This window comes from Urocampus carinirostris, chromosome 2 (assembly GCF_059441175.1).
Source record: "Urocampus carinirostris isolate Australia breed hairy pipefish chromosome 2, RoL_Ucar_1.0, whole genome shotgun sequence".
Taxonomy (NCBI): domain Eukaryota; kingdom Metazoa; phylum Chordata; class Actinopteri; order Syngnathiformes; family Syngnathidae; genus Urocampus; species Urocampus carinirostris.
Genome location: NC_142350.1, coordinates 68,031,284 through 68,047,313, shown reverse-complemented (window position 1 = coordinate 68,047,313; position 16,030 = coordinate 68,031,284). Strand labels below are relative to the sequence as shown.

Genomic DNA, 16,030 nt, shown 5'->3' with positions numbered 1-16,030 from the left:
ACCATTACTTAGTTTCTATTTTCTTTTTCGCTCGCAACTTTACTGTGCATATGACAATAAATACTTGGAATTGAGTTTCATTTAAAAATAGACACTCCATTCCATCCATTATCTGCACCGCTTATCACAGAAACATCGAGTTCAGTCTGAAACAAGATACAGGGATAATATATAGCTCACCGAAGTCGTTGTGTTCATAATAATGTGCAGCCATGGTCCTCTTATATCTGTCAGTGTAGTATATCCAGGGGAATAAAATATTTACAAACACAGAATAGTAAAAAATGCTTTCTGTATGCCGTCAACCACGTGCTGTACACATTCATCTTTTTCGGCCAATTGCAGGCTTTGTTTTGCCGTTTAAGCCAATGCCAGCCTGTAAATGATAAAAAGGATCCGCCCCTTGACCTCCGAATAACTTTAGCCAAAAGTGATCGATTCAAATGATGATTGACACATTGGTTAGCCAATGAAAGGCCGGTAAAAAATCCCAGCATACACCGCGGACTACTTGGCGTTCGGGGGAAAATCGAGTCGGCGGCTGCAAGTTAGTTGGAAAACTTAATGTTGAACCATAAATAAGGCGCACTGTATTATAAGGCGCATGGTCAGCTTTTGAAAAAAATAAAGGCTTTTAGGTGCGCCTTATAGTGCGGAAAATACGGTATTTCTGTCATACTATTTATGTGCCAGTATTTTTTAATTAGGGGGTGACTGTAGTGGCATTTTTGTTGAATTACTGTAGTTGTATTTATGTGGTATCTGTTGTAATATTTCTGTAATCATATTTTTGTATGGTAGTACAACTGTAGTTGTAGTTATAGATAGATAGATAGATAGATAGATACTTTGTTCATCCCCGAAGGGAAATTCACATTTCCAGCAGCATCCCTGAGCTGAGAACAATAGAGAACAATCGAAAATAACACGGGAGCTGCTGGAGTGGCTGCCATTCGTGACGGCGCCGGAAGAAAAGATTCAATTTGAATCATGTACAAACAAACAAACAATTGAATCATGTACAAACAAACAAACAAAATATTCATGTTTCAATAAGTGGAGTGTTAATGAAATTGGGGGAAAATAATTTCTGATACTGATATAACCAGATAAAACTAATTATGTAGTATTCCTATAATACTTTTGACAAAATAATATGTGAGGTCCCTGGTTTTAAGTATTAAATTTGATATTTACTTTTGTAGCATTTTTGCTGCAGTCATACAAAAGGACAATGGGGAAGTTTTTATTTGTATTACTAGTACTATATTTACGATTATATATGTATAAATATATCTTCAGGGCAGCACGGCGGCGCAGTGGTTAGCGCATGTGCGGCACACTTCATGTCTTGGGAACCTCCTGCGTGGGTTCAAATCCAGCTCCAGACTTCCTGTGCGGAGTTTGTATGTTCTCCCCATGCTTGCGTGGGTTTCCTCCGGGCACTCCGGTTTCCTCCCACGTTCCAAAGACATGCATTTCAGGTGAATTGGCCGGTCCAAATTGTCCCTAGGTGTGAATGAGCGAGTGAGTTGTCTGTCCCCGTGTGCCCTGCGATTGGCTGGCAACCAGTTCAGGGTGTCCCCTGCCCACTGCCCGGAGATGGCTGGGATGGGCTCCAGCACCCCCGCGACCCTACTGAGGATAAGCGGTGTAGCTGATGAGATGAGATGAGATGTTTTGACAATTTTTGTTCGACGAGTTGGATAAACACGCCTGGCCCACGGGCCGTCGTTTGCCCACCCTTACTTTATGTGCCCGGCACCCCAAAATCGGGCCTGCATGAACTTAACAAGTTAACCTGCAGGGGGCCTCAAATCGAAAAAGGCGGCCGACTTTCCGAAAGTCCACAAATGGGTCAAACGGAGGTTTTAATTAGCCGCCAACGTCTGCTTGATGCGGCAGCCTGGATCTTTTTTTTTTTTTTATAATCAGGACGATTAAAAGCGGAACGCACGACAGTCTCGGGCCGGGTTCCCGCTTTAGGGCCACAAAACAGAACTGCACCTGCGTCACCGAGTGCACTGCTTCCATACGAGCGTAGGAAAGCTTTGCCCGATAGAGAGTGGAACAACTTCAGTGTTCATTTGAGCTGTAAAAAGTGATGGGTCCCGGGGACTGGCATGCTCAAAAATCTATTAAGTCCCAACAGAGATCTATGGCTCCCCAAAATTTAGTCTTATCCAGCTTGAAATTGTAAATCGGCGACAAATATATCATATAAATCTATATATTCATTCAGTTTTATTCATCACGGTTTATTGGTAATACAAATCAGTTATCACTTCAGATTTTTCAGTTCACAATATTGTACATTATACAAAATAATATTGCTGAAATAATTATATTAATCTATATTTTCCTTCAGTTTTAATCATCACAGTTAATTGGTAATACAAAGCAGTTATCGCTTCAGATTTTTCAGTTCATATATTCTTCGTGGTTTGCTGTCCCGCCATAGTTGTAATGCCTTCTCAAAGTCCAATCCTTTATCATCCTCCTCATAGCGTCACCAGGAAAATAATTGAGTCCATTTTGGCAGAAAAGTCCTTTTCTTGCTAGTATTCTTTTGTTTATTTTCTTTCGTCGAATCGTTGGCTTCAACACACGTGTTTTCCTTGCCTTCGCGGTCTTCTGAAGAATTTCTCCGCCGTTTTTTCGTGCCGTAATGATTGCCGTTGTTACCACTTTCTGTGTTATGTTTCGACTTATTACCGACACTGAAGAAATGACCAATTTTTTGTTGATTTTCACCTAATACCAACCGTATTTCGGAGGCATATTTCACTTTCACTCGACAACCGCCACAACAATGACGTCATCTCGAAGCAACGAGATCTCGTTGGCCGAGATCGGCGCGAGACCAAAACAACAATGGCGGATCTGCCTGACGGAAAGTTTGGAGTGCGGTAAATCTTTGTTAAAAAAAAAGTAATCGGGTAATAATGACAATTTAGTGTCAAAAACGTTGCGTCCCGGGGACGCACGTTGATTTGAGACAATGCGTCCCCAGCAAAAACGATGCGTCTAGGATGCAGGGACGCGGGCAAACCAGAACACTGCAACTTGCAGCAAAAATGATTGTTTTTGCTCATATAATTGTATTTGGGTTCTTTTCCGAATGCCCTACTCCTTTACTTACCCATTCGCTCCAGCTACCTCCCAATTTGAAACAAGGAAATAAGTTTAAAGCCTTATGATCCTTTAAAATCACTACACTGAAAAACCCGATTTCAAATCCAAATTTCAAAACCAACCCAAGTTTAAACCCTTATGTGAAGCCCTTCTTCCATTTCAAATACCTAACCTAAATAATTTACGGTCGATAAGTACTTAGGTGCTTTAAAACCAACATTAATTTTAGAGTTAGGGTTAGAAACTTTACCCCAAGTACAAAACCCAAATTTGAAGCCCTACTCCTATTTCATATACCTAACCTAAATCATTTACGGTAAGTAAGAACTTAGGTGCTTTAAAACCAACATTAATTTTTGGCTCGGATTAGAAACTTTAGCCCAGGTTTAAAACTGAAATTTGAAGCCCTACTCCTATTTCAAGTACCTAACCTAAATCACTTAAATAAGTACTCATGTGCTTTAAAATCAACACTAATTTTATGCTCAGATTAGAAACTCTAGCCCAAGTTCAAAACCCAAATTTGAAGCCTTACTCCTTTTTCAATTACCTAGCCTAAATCATGCACAGTAAATAAGTACTTATGTGCTTTAAAACTAACACTAATTTTAGGCTCAGATTAAAAACTCTAGCCCAGGATTAAAACCAAAATTTGAAGCCTTACTCCTATTTCAAGTACCTAACCCAAATCACTTACAGTAAATAAGTACTCATATGCTTTAAAATCAACACTAATTTCATGATCAGATTAGAAACTCTAGCCCAAGTTTAACACATAAATTTGAAGCCCGACTCCTATTTCAATTACCTAACCTAAATCACTTACAGTAAATAAGTACTCATGTGCTTTAAAACCAACACTAATTTTAGGCTCAGATTAAAAACTAGCCCAGGATTAAAACCAAAATTTGAAGCCTTACTCCTATTTCAAGTACCTAACCCAAATCACTTACAGTAAATAAGTACTCATATGCTTTAAAATCAACACTAATTTCATGATCAGATTAGAAACTCTAGCCCAAGTTTAACACATAAATTTGAAGCCCGACTCCTATTTCAATTACCTAACCTAAATCACTTACAGTAAATAAGTACTCATGTGCTTTAAAACCAACACTAATTTTAGGCTCAGATTAAAAACTAGCCCAGGATTAAAACCAAAATTTGAAGCCTTACTCCTATTTCAAGTACCTAACCCAAATCACTTACAGTAAATAAGTACTCATATGCTTTAAAATCAACACTAATTTCATGATCAGATTAGAAACTCTAGCCCAGGTTTAAAACCGAAATTTGAAGCCCTACTTCTATTTCAATTACCTAACCTAAATCACTTACAGTAAATAATTACTCATATGCTTTAAAACCAACACTAATTTTATGCTTGGATTAAAAACTAGCCCATGTTTAAAACCAAAATTTGAAGCCTTACTCCTATTTTGAATACCTAACCTAAATCAATTACGGTAAATAAGTACTAATGTGCTTTAAAACCAACACTATTTTTATGCTCAGATTAGAAACTCTAGCCCAAGTTTAAAACCCAAATTTGAAGCCTTACTCCTATTTTGAATACCTAACCTAAATCATTTCCAGTAAATAACTACTTAAGTCCTTTAAAACCAACCCTAATTTTAGACTGGGATCAGAAACTTTAGCCCAATTTCAAAATCGAAATTCGAAGCCCTACTCCTATTTCATACACTTAACCTAAATCATTTATGGTAAATAAGTACTTATGTGCTTTAAAACCAACACTAATTTTAGGCTCGGATCAGAAAATTTAGCCCAAGTTCAAAACCCAAATTTGAAACTCTACTCTTATTTCAAGTACCTAAAAACGATCAGACAGGTTCAAAACCCTAATATAAAACCCCACCCCAATTCGACGATAGAATTTGAAACATTTACAGGAACTGAAAACCGTCACAATAACTATAAAACTAAATATATAAGCAATATATAAGAAAGTGCTTAAAAAGAGAGACTTCATATTATTTTGCTTTCATTCTGACAATAAAAAATAGTACTGAATGATGCGGCAGGGGTAAACCAGTGAAACCAGTGAATGAAAATACTACTGGAGTAATACTTTATTACACATTGCGACAACAGAATTATTTACTCCAAAGACAGCTACAGTGATATTACAAAAAATACTACACTGGAAATACTACAAAAAATAAGTAAAATACTACTAAAATACTACTTTGGCAATACATCAATTATACTTATGCTGAAATATGAAGAAAATACCAATACATACAACTATAATATAAAAAAACTACGAGAGAAATATTACTCCAAAAAGACTACTACAAGAGGATTACAACAGAAATGCTGCATATTATACTTAAAGTGATACTACAAAAAGCATCCTATGGGAATAATACAAAAATACCACAAAAATAAGACTATAATACAAAAAAATACTACAGAAATACTGGAGCTATACTGTGCAACAAACATTATTATATGGAAATACTATAAGATACAACAGAGATAGTATGAAAATACTAAACAAAAAAGTACCACAGTAAAACTACCGTATTAATACAGAAATACAATGAAACTATTTCGAAACCCTAACTGTACTTTGAAGCCCTACTTCAAAACTTCAAGCCAATATTTTAAATAAAATATGTTACTATACTCTTAATTGACAGACGTCGACTATAATTGAACACCGTACTCTGAAATCCAAATTTTCACACAAATCGAATACTGACCAATCCGTTGTATTCCCGCTCGTGCGTGATCTTCCACTGCTCCCATTGGCTGTCGAGAGTCACCTGATCCAGGTGTGCCACGGCCGCCACCGCCAGCAGCAACACACTCGCGAGACGCCGCAACATCCTACGCAATCATAAACCGTAAACGCATCGTCACCATAGGGTTAGGCTCGGGGTTATAAACTTCCTGTTTCCCCGCCTTTTTGTTTCGAACAGCGCGGTGTAGGCCCCGCCCCCTTCTGTTATTACCCTTCTATTTCACATTGTCTTCCTCTTAATGTATTTTTTTTGCACTCCTCATTTTGGTTTTCACCGTCCCTCGGTGATATTAAAGACAACCTGGAAAATAAAGAATTTATATATAGCCACGCTTTATAGTGACTTGTCACCGCCGGTGTGGAATTTATAGAAGAAGAGAGAATAGAACGCCTTTATTGTCATTGGGTTTCAACCAAATTCAACGCTGCCCCCTATAGTGCAAATAAATCATAGAATTTCAAGTAAACGCTCATGAGCAGCTTTAGCGACAGACTGCTGTCACAGTTGTTCCACGGACAGACTGAGGAGCTCATTTCTTCCTCATGCCATGAGGCTCTTTAACTCCACCCGGGGGAGTAAAAGCCCACATTAAACCCCATCTCCACATTGGCATATTAGCCTATTTTTATGACAGTGTGTATTTTATGTAGCACTGTTTAAATACTCTATATCAACACGTTATATTGGTATTTTTGTATTCCATTTCTTTTATTTTATTATTTTATTTTTCAACACAAGGATACTGCTGGAAGTGTGAATTTCCCTACGGGGATGAATTTGTCTATCTATCTATCTAGACATCTATCTATCTATCTATCTAGACATCTCTATCTATCTATCTAGACATCTATCTATCGATCTAGACATCTATCTAGACATCTATCTATCTAGACATCTATCTATCTAGACATCTATCTAAACATTTAGACATCTATCTATCTAAACATCTAGACATCTATCTAGACATCTATCCAGACATCTATCCATCTATCTATCTAGACATCTATCCATCCATCTATCTATCTAGACATCTATCTATTGAAACATCTATCCATCTATCTATCCATCTAGACATCTATCTATCTAGACATCTAGACATCTATCTAGACATCTATCTATTTATCTATCTAGACATCTATCTATCTATCTATCTAGACATTTATCTATCTATCTAGACATCTATCTAGACATCTATCTATTTATCTAGACATCTATCTATCTATCTAGACATTTATCTATCTATCTAGACATCTATCTAGACATCTATCTAGACATCTATCTATCTAGACATCTATCTATCTAGACATCTATCTATCTAAACATCTAGACATCTATCTATCTAAACATCTAGACATCTATCCAAACATCTAGACATCTATCTAGACATCTATCTATTTATCTATCTAGACATCTATCTATCTATCTATCTAGACATTTATCTATCTATCTAGACATCTATCTAGACATCTATCTATTTATCTAGACATCTATCTATCTATCTAGACATTTATCTATCTATCTAGACATCTATCTAGACATCTATCTATCTAGACATCTATCTATCTAGACATCTATCTATCTAAACATCTAGACATCTATCTATCTAAACATCTAGACATCTATCCAAACATCTAGACATCTATCTAGACATCTATCTATCTATCTAGACATCTATCTATCTAGACATCTATCCATCTATCTATCTAGACATCTATCTATCTAGACATCTATCTAGACATCTATGTATCTAGACATCTATCCATCCATCTAGACATCTATCTATCTATCTATCTGTCTGTCTGTCTGTCTGTCTGTCTGTCTGTCTGTCTGTCTGTCTGTCTGTCTGTCTGTCTAGACATCTATCTATCTAGACATCTGGAGATTTATCTATCTTTGTGGACATCTATCTAGACATCTATCTATGTAGACATCTACTTATCTATCTCCTATCTATCTATCTAATTTATTTTCCTCAGTATTCAATGCTATGTGCATGTTTTCATTAGCTAGCTTAGCATTTCCCTTCAGCAATATTTGGCTATTTGTTAGTCTAAAAAACATGTGATGGGTAACATGTTTTGTTATTTTTCGTACACCCGCAAAATTAATAATAAGCGAACATTTCTTATCCGTGTAAACATATTTTATCTCTTAAAAGTTTTTTTTTTTTAGTTGAAGGCAGATGCTACAGTAACCAGCGTCTGTTTCCTCAAGTAACAAAATCTACTAGTTCTGCGATGTTAATTTGAGAAAAATACCTGGGGAATAACTCTTAAACCGACAGATGTTAGAATTAAACATACAGTATAAACTTGACGTACCTTCAAAGTTTCTAAGTCGGCCGGATTCTGTAGGGGTTGTTCGGATTGGGCACCGTGCGGGTCCAGTACGCAAGTAGGTCAGTGTCTGGTTTTTATGCCTTGGAATTTTGAGGAAGCACAAAAGAAGGTTGGAGTCCGGACCGGGGAGGGGGGGAACGCCGACATCTGGTTTCACTCGGGCGAGCGCCGCTGATGTCACTTCATCAAAGTCTGCTGACTTTGCTGGAAAAACTTGAAATTAGAGAACAAACATAATTATTCTTCCTCCTCGTGGAGGTATTTTGCTCTTTGAGGATGTTTGGGAGTCGGTGGCCATTTTTTTCCCTGGCCGTTGAAAGGGGATTCAGTGACATATTTAGAAACCAAAACCAAACGTTAGACCTTAACTTGGGCGGCAGTGGCTCAGGAGGTAGAGCGCTCGTCTTGGAATCGAGCGATCCGAGTTCGAATCCTGGCTCGTCCGTGTTACATGTGGAAGTGTCCTTGGGTAAGACACTGAACCCCTAATACCCCCAATAAGCAGGTTAGCGCTTTACATGGCTGCACGGCCGCTATTGGGAAATGTGAAGCACATTGTAAAGCGCTTTGGGAGGTCATTGACTTGAAAAGCGCAATAGAAATGCAGATGATTTCATTTCATTTAACTTTAGCTTAGCCCTTTATTTAAGCATTTAGGGAGATTTTGTATCTAAAAACCCCACACAAACAAAAAAACAAAACAGGAAATGACACATCACGCAATGGAAACAAGCACATTTATAGAAAGGGGACATAACGGAGGCTGCGCGCTATCGGTGCCGCTTCCTCGCAGTGTTAGTCACACACACCTGATTAGCACGAGAGGGTTTTTAAATACATTGAAATGCAGACCAGCTAGGTCATGTGTGCGCTGACACATCGAATGCAACTTGGGCAGCGGGACACCTTTTTAAGGTACACCTGCTAATTCAGACATGTCATTTTATGTTAAATGGTAAATAGACCTCCCATAGCACTTTACAATGTACTTCACACTTGCCCATTTACGCAGATGATGAAATGAAATGAACTGATCTGCATTTCTATAGCGCTTTTCAAGTCAAGACTTCCCAAAGCGCTTTACAGTGTGATTCACATTTCCCAATAGCGGCCGTGCAGCCATGTAAGGCGCTAACCTGCTTATTGGGGATATTAGGGGTTCAGTGTCTTACCCAAGGACACTTCCACATGTAACACGGAGGAGCCGGGATTCGAACGGAGATCCCTTGATCCCAAGACGAGCGCTCTACCTCCTGAGCCACTGCCGCCAAGATAGCAGCGTCAGCCATTCAAGACACCTATCTGCTTATTAGGGGCATTAGGGCTTCAGTTTCTTGCCCAATGACACTTTGACAGTTATCTTTGAGGAGCCGGGAATCGAACCTGTGAGCTCTTGGTCTCAAGACGAGCAATCTACCTCCTTATTGATCCGTTGCTGTAGCTTTACTTCATTTGAAACTTCATTTTTTTCCCTTTACATGTATATTTATATCCATCCATCCATCATCTACACCGCTTATACTCAGTAGGGTCGCGGGGGTGCTGGAGCCCATCCCAGCTATCTCCGGGCAGTAGGCAGGGTACACCTTGAGCTGGTTGCCAGCCAGTCATTCACACCTAGAGACAATTTGGACCGGCCAATTAACCTGACATGCATGTGGGAGGGAACCAGAGTGCCCGGAGGAAACCCACGCTGGCACGGGGAGAACATGCAAACTCCACACGGGGAGGTTGCGGTAGCTGGACTTGAACCCTGAACCTCTGCACCGTGGGGCTGCCCGCTAAACAACTAGTCAGTGTTCTACATATGATATTTAATTATATGCACATATGTTCTACATAGGGCAGCACGGCGGCGCGGTGGTTAGCACGTGTGCAGCACAGTACTGAGGTCATGGGTTCAAATCCAGCTACCAACCTTCCTGTGCGGAGTTTGCATGATCTCTCTTTGCTTGCGTGTGTTTCCTCCCACATTCCAAAAACATGCATGTCAGGTTAATTGGCCGGTCAATGGATGGATGGATGTTCTACATAAGTAGTACTTACTATATACCAGGGGCCTTACCAGAGAGGGGCAGGAGTGGGCAGTGCCAACCCACAGTTATGCTCTGCCCACCCAAGTAAATGCAGGAAAATAGGGGGAAAAAGGAAAAGTAAAGACTAAAAGAAGAAAAAAGCAGGAAGAAAATGGAAAAAAGATTTTTTGGTGGTCCCTTGATCAGTACTTATACTAATTATAACGTACCGTATTTTCCGCACTATAAGGCGCACCTAAAAGCCTTTATTTTTTTCAAAAGCTGACCATGCACCTTATTTATGGATAAATATTAAGACGCAAAGTTTTGCAACTAACTTGCAGCCGCCGACTCGATTTTCCCCCGAACGCCAAGTAGTCCGCGGTGTATGCTGGGATTTATTTACCGGCGTTTCATTGGCTAACCAATGTGTCAATCATCATTTGAATCCATCACTATTGGCTAAAGTTATTCGGAGGTCAAGGGGCGGATCCTTTTTATCATTTACAGGCTGGCATTGGCTTGAACGGCAAAACAAAGCCTGCAATTGGCCGAAAAAGATGAATGCGTATAGCACGTGGCTGACGGCATAGAGAAAGCATTTTTTTCTATTCTGTATTTATAAATATTTTATTCTCCTGGATTTACTGCACTCACAGATATAAGAGGACCACGGCTGCACATTATTATGAACACAACGACTTCGGTGAGCTACTCCGGCTATATATTTTCCCTGTATTTTGTTTCAGACTGAACTCGATGTTTCTGTGATAAGCGGTGCAGATCATGGATGGAATGGAGTGTCTATTTTTAAATTAAACTCAATTCCAAGTGTTTATTGTCATATGCACAGTAAAGTTGCGAGCGAAAAAGAAAATAGAAACTAAGTAATGGTTGGCATTTCTTGAATCTTAATACTTTAACCTTCCGAATGATGGAACGATGCATTTGAGTGACAACGTACGGACACCGCATCTGCACGTGTTCTCGACACGTATTTGCATCTTTGCAAGCTTTGGGAATGTTAAGGGGGTAATCGGTTGGACTGAACTATCTGACTGTTTTGTCCACGTTCCCATTGTAGCGCCTTATAATCCGGTGCGCCGTATGTATGTCAAAAATAGGACCAAAAACTATTTTTTGGGGGTGCGCCCTATAACCCGGTGCGCCATAGTGCGGAAAATACGGTACCTTTATGCGCACAATGAATCATTTTTTAAAAATCTATTATTCCGCAAAATTATAAAATTATGGATTTTTGTTTTCAATTTCCAGTGAACTTTTAACTCATTTAAACGTCTAAACCTTTAAATACTAATCAATTTTCAAGTGGAAATTTAGTATATTTCTGAAGTATTGTTGGTAGTATTTCCGTAGTAGTATTTTTTTTAGTATTTCTGTAGTACTTTTGTTGTATTTTGAAAGGTGATTTTTTTTGTTGTTGAATATCTGTAATATTCTCATGGTATTTCTGTATTAATACAGTAGTTTTACTGTGGTACTTTTTTGTTTAGTATTTTCATACTATCTCTGTTGTATTTTATAATATTTCCATATAATAATGTTTGTTGTACAGTATATCTCCAGTGTTTCTGTAGCATTTTTGTAGTATAGTGTTTCTATAGTTTTATTTTAGTGGTATATTTGTAATATTTCCATAGGATGCTTTTTGTAGTATCACTTTAAGTGTAATATACAGCATTTCTGTTGTAATCCACTTGTCGTATTCTTTTTGGAGTAATATTTCTCGAGTAGTTTTTTGGATTATAGTTGTATGTATTGGTATTTCCTTCATATTTCAGTATAAGTATAATTGATGTATTGCCAAAGTAGTATTTTAGTAGTATTTTAATTTTTGTAGTATTTCCATTGTAGTACTTTTGTAATATCACTGTAGCTGTCTTTGTAGTAAATAATTCTGTTGTAGCAATGTGTAATATAGTATTACTCCAGTATTATTTTCATTCACTGGTTTCACTGGTTTACCCCTGCCGCATCATTCGATACTATTTTTTTATTTTCAGAATGAAAGCAAATTAATATGAAGTGTGTCTTTTTAAGCACTTTCTTATATATTGCTTATATATTTACCGTAAATTCCGGACTATAAGCCGCTACTTTTTTTGACCGTATTGCGAGCGTCTGGTTAGTAGCGTTTTGCTACCCTTCACAAGCACGGTTTGGGATAAAATTATAATATTATTATTAAAGCTTTGAAAACTCCCTCGGTGTACCGCCTTTCTTTGTAAATATGTGTAACCATGTATAATATGTATTTTCAACTGTATATTTTTGTCATGTATTTGTATTTATTTTGGACACTTATTCTGATAAGTCATGCACTGACAAATTAAAAAGAATAGATGGAATAGAATAGAATATACCTTTATTGTCATTGTTACAAATGGGCTAACATATTGTGACAACGAAATTGGGCATGACACTCCAGTTTTACACATTCATAGTGAGGTATGAGCAAGAAGATAAAGGAACAGAGAAGATAATGTTATAAGACAAGGGGGATAAGGCTATAGTTATAATTTACATGGTATTTACACAAGAAATGTCGGCATGTGGGATGTTACATACAGGGTTGTCGTGATAACGTCGGTATCGTAACGGTTGTGCAATATTGCATTTGGTGCAAAGTCATCATAGTGCAAAAATAGTCAGCATGAAACAGGAAATGGTCAGACATTGTGCAATTTGAGCATTAAACGTAGTGCAGTCGACATGTGAATTTAGACACGTCATTTTATGTTAAATGGTAAATAGACCTCCCATAGCGCTTTACAATGTACTTCACACTTACCCATTTACGCAGATGATGAAATGAACTGATCTGCATTTCTATAGCGCTTTTCAAGTCAAGACTTCCCAAAGCGCTTTACTTTGTGCTTCACATTTCAACTGTATATTTTTGTCATGTATTTGTATTTATTTTGGACACTTATTCTGATAAGTCATGCACTGACAAATTAAAAAGAATAGATAGAATAGAATAAACAGACGCGGGGGATGACGGGAAGTGGGGACCGGTAAAGGTGAGTGTTTGTGGACACGGCAGACAAAGGTGGATATATATTTTTTCCACCCTTACCTTTGGAAATATACACTTTTTTTCTTTGGATTACTTTTAACGGGACCGGGACTGTGTAGGTCTGCATCAAATCGTAACTACCCGTATCATTTTCCGTTCATTTTGCCGGCTGTGGTTTTTAAACTGTGTACTTTATGTTCAGTTAAAATCGCGGGACTCAAAGTAATTTTGTGATTGTGTCACATGTTTTAAGGTGGGCGCATGCGGCTTATATACAGGTGCGGCTTGTGTAAATACAAAAGCGGTTATCCTCTTAAAATGCGGCGGGTGCGGCTTATAATCAGGTGCGCTCTATAGTCCGGATTTTAGGGTAGCTTTATAGTTGTATTTCTGTAGAAGTATTTTGGAGTGGACACACGATGGTAAGGCGCCCGCTTTGAGACTGGGAGGTCGGTGGTTCGCGCCCCGGCCGAGTCATTCCTAAGACTTAAAAAGTGGTCGGCGGCGCCCTCTGTTGGCTGCGGCTGCATCGGCTCGCTACAACGGGTCAGGTGCAATCGACATTTCGTTCTGTGTACATTGTTACACAAAATGACAATACAAGGAAATTATTATTATTATTATTATACAAAGTGACAATGTTGACACCAAAATAGTTAAGCACTCTTTGGGACCCCCTAGTGGTTGCAGGGCCCTATGCAGCCGCTTAGCTCTTTATGACTTGGGCCAGCTCTGCTTCCATCTCTCGCTATATGGCAATTTTACTTTGTCGACCCCCCCCCCCATCTCAGAAGGGATTCATTTCGAGGGTCTACTATGGTATAAATATAAAGTACGATATATTTCATGGCTAAAAAGCGGCGTCAAAGCTTTGAAGGTGGCACAAGACCTCAGAGTGGTTATGGTGACCGAAGAGCTGGCCATTGATGGATGACGCCCGCTAAAGTGTTGAGAGCACTTAAGATGATGAGATGACGGCCGTCCCCGCTGATGGACTCTCTGAGGGGACGGGGTGGCGCCCCCTGCTGCCAACGTGCATGCCTTTAATGAGGGGGGGGGCGCGGCTACTCTGATGATCTATTGCCTGATTGGTCTCGGGAGTCTATTTCTGCTGGGTTTGCTATTCATATACGCTAACATGATTAGAAAAATGTTGAGACTTTTTTTGAAAATGTGACTACTCTAAAAACCTAATCAAATTCCATTATCCATCCATTATCTGCACCGCTTATCCTCAGTAGGGTCGCGGGGGGTGCTGGAGCCCATCCCAGCTATCTTTGGGCAGTGGGCAGGGGACACCCTGAACTGGTTGCCAGCCAACCGCAGGGCACACAGGGACAGACAACTCGCTCGCTCATTCACACTTAAGGACAATTTGGCCAATCCACCTGAAATGCATGTCTTTGGAATGTGGGAGGAAACCGGAGTGCCCGGAGGAAACCCACGCAAGCACGGGGAGAACATACAAACTCCGCACAGGAAGTACGGTAGCTGGATTTGAACTCACGCAGGAGGTTCCCAAGACCTTAGAACTGTGCTGCACACAATATATGCTTTTATGGCTCTTTAGGTCATAACGGTCCCCAACCCATGGTCTAAAACAGGGGTGTCAAACTCATTTTAACTTGGGGGCCACACGATAGAACAAACAATCTGTCGGGGGCCGGACTAGTAGATTAAAGAGAAAGAAAAAGAGAAATATGAGGAGAAAAAAAAAGAGAGAGAGAGAGAGAGAGAAAGGGGAGAGAGAGAGAGGGAGAAAAGGGGCGGGAGAGAGAGAGGGAGAAAAGGGGCGGGAGAGAGAGAGAGAGAAAAGTGAGAGAGAGAGAGAGCGAGAGAGAAAAGTGAGAGAGCGAGAGAAAAGAGAGAGAGAGAGCGAGAGAAGAGAGAGAGAGAGAGAGAAAAGTGAGGAGAGAGAAAAGTGAGAGAGAGAGCGAGAGAGAAAAGAGAGAGAGATAAATAAATAATTAAATGTACAGTGTCTTTGTTCAAGGCACCTGGTTTTGGCAACATCAAGTGGACATATTTCACCCTGCAGCTTGTTTTTCTCTTGCGCTTCTCTGAGTGTTGTCTCGCGGGCCGGATTCAATCCCTTAGCGGGCCTGATTTGGCCCGCGGGCTGTGAGTTTGACACCTGTGGTCTAAAAGATCAAACGGTAGCATTTTATTGTTATGGCATAAATGTGAATGTCTTTTTTTCTCAGAAGCAATATGTTATTTTGCTGATTTTGCCACAATTGAGTCGTCCCAAGCACGTTTCCCCTCAGGATGAAAGGCTCTCTTACGTCTTCTGTAGAGCATGGGGCTGATAGGAACAGTCGCTTTACGTAAGCCCAAGTCGATAGCGTCCGAGAAGCTTTCGCGTCGGCACTTTTTTAGCGTCCGTCCGCTCGCCGGATTAACGTCGAGCCGCAGACACCAAAGCGGGTTTAAGGCTTTTCCCGACCTCGGCGGATTACAGACGCTCGCCTTTTTACCTCCTGACCTCTGTCGGTGCGTGACCACCATCGCGGGAATTTCGTTTTTGTCTGGAGCGCCGGCGATCGGGAAAGGCGGATCACGGATTAAGCGGAATCGCTTTTAAAGGAATGGCAGCACGGCGGGGCAGTGGTTAGCTCATGTGCGGCACAGTTCTGAGGTTGTGGGAACCTCCTGTGTGGGTTCAAATCCAGCTACCGGACTTACTGTGCGGAGTTTGTATGTTCTCCCTGTCCTTGCGTGGGTTTCCTC

At 39.8% G+C, this 16,030-nt stretch overlaps 1 protein-coding gene across 1 annotated transcript in view; it reads right to left on the bottom strand.

Annotated features, from left to right (window-relative positions):
• The window catches only part of ctsk (cathepsin K), a 29,501-nt gene extending 21,140 nt beyond the window's left edge, over positions 1-8,361 (bottom strand). Inside the window, exons 1-2 of the mRNA XM_088327591.1 lie at positions 8,228-8,361; positions 5,865-5,991 (exon numbers count right to left, since the gene is read on the bottom strand). Coding sequence (XP_088183717.1) covers positions 5,865-5,990 — 126 coding nt within the window. The 5' untranslated portion in view covers position 5,991; positions 8,228-8,361. The remainder of the gene's footprint in view (positions 1-5,864; positions 5,992-8,227) is intronic.
• Positions 8,362-16,030: the final 7,669 nt, after the last annotated feature.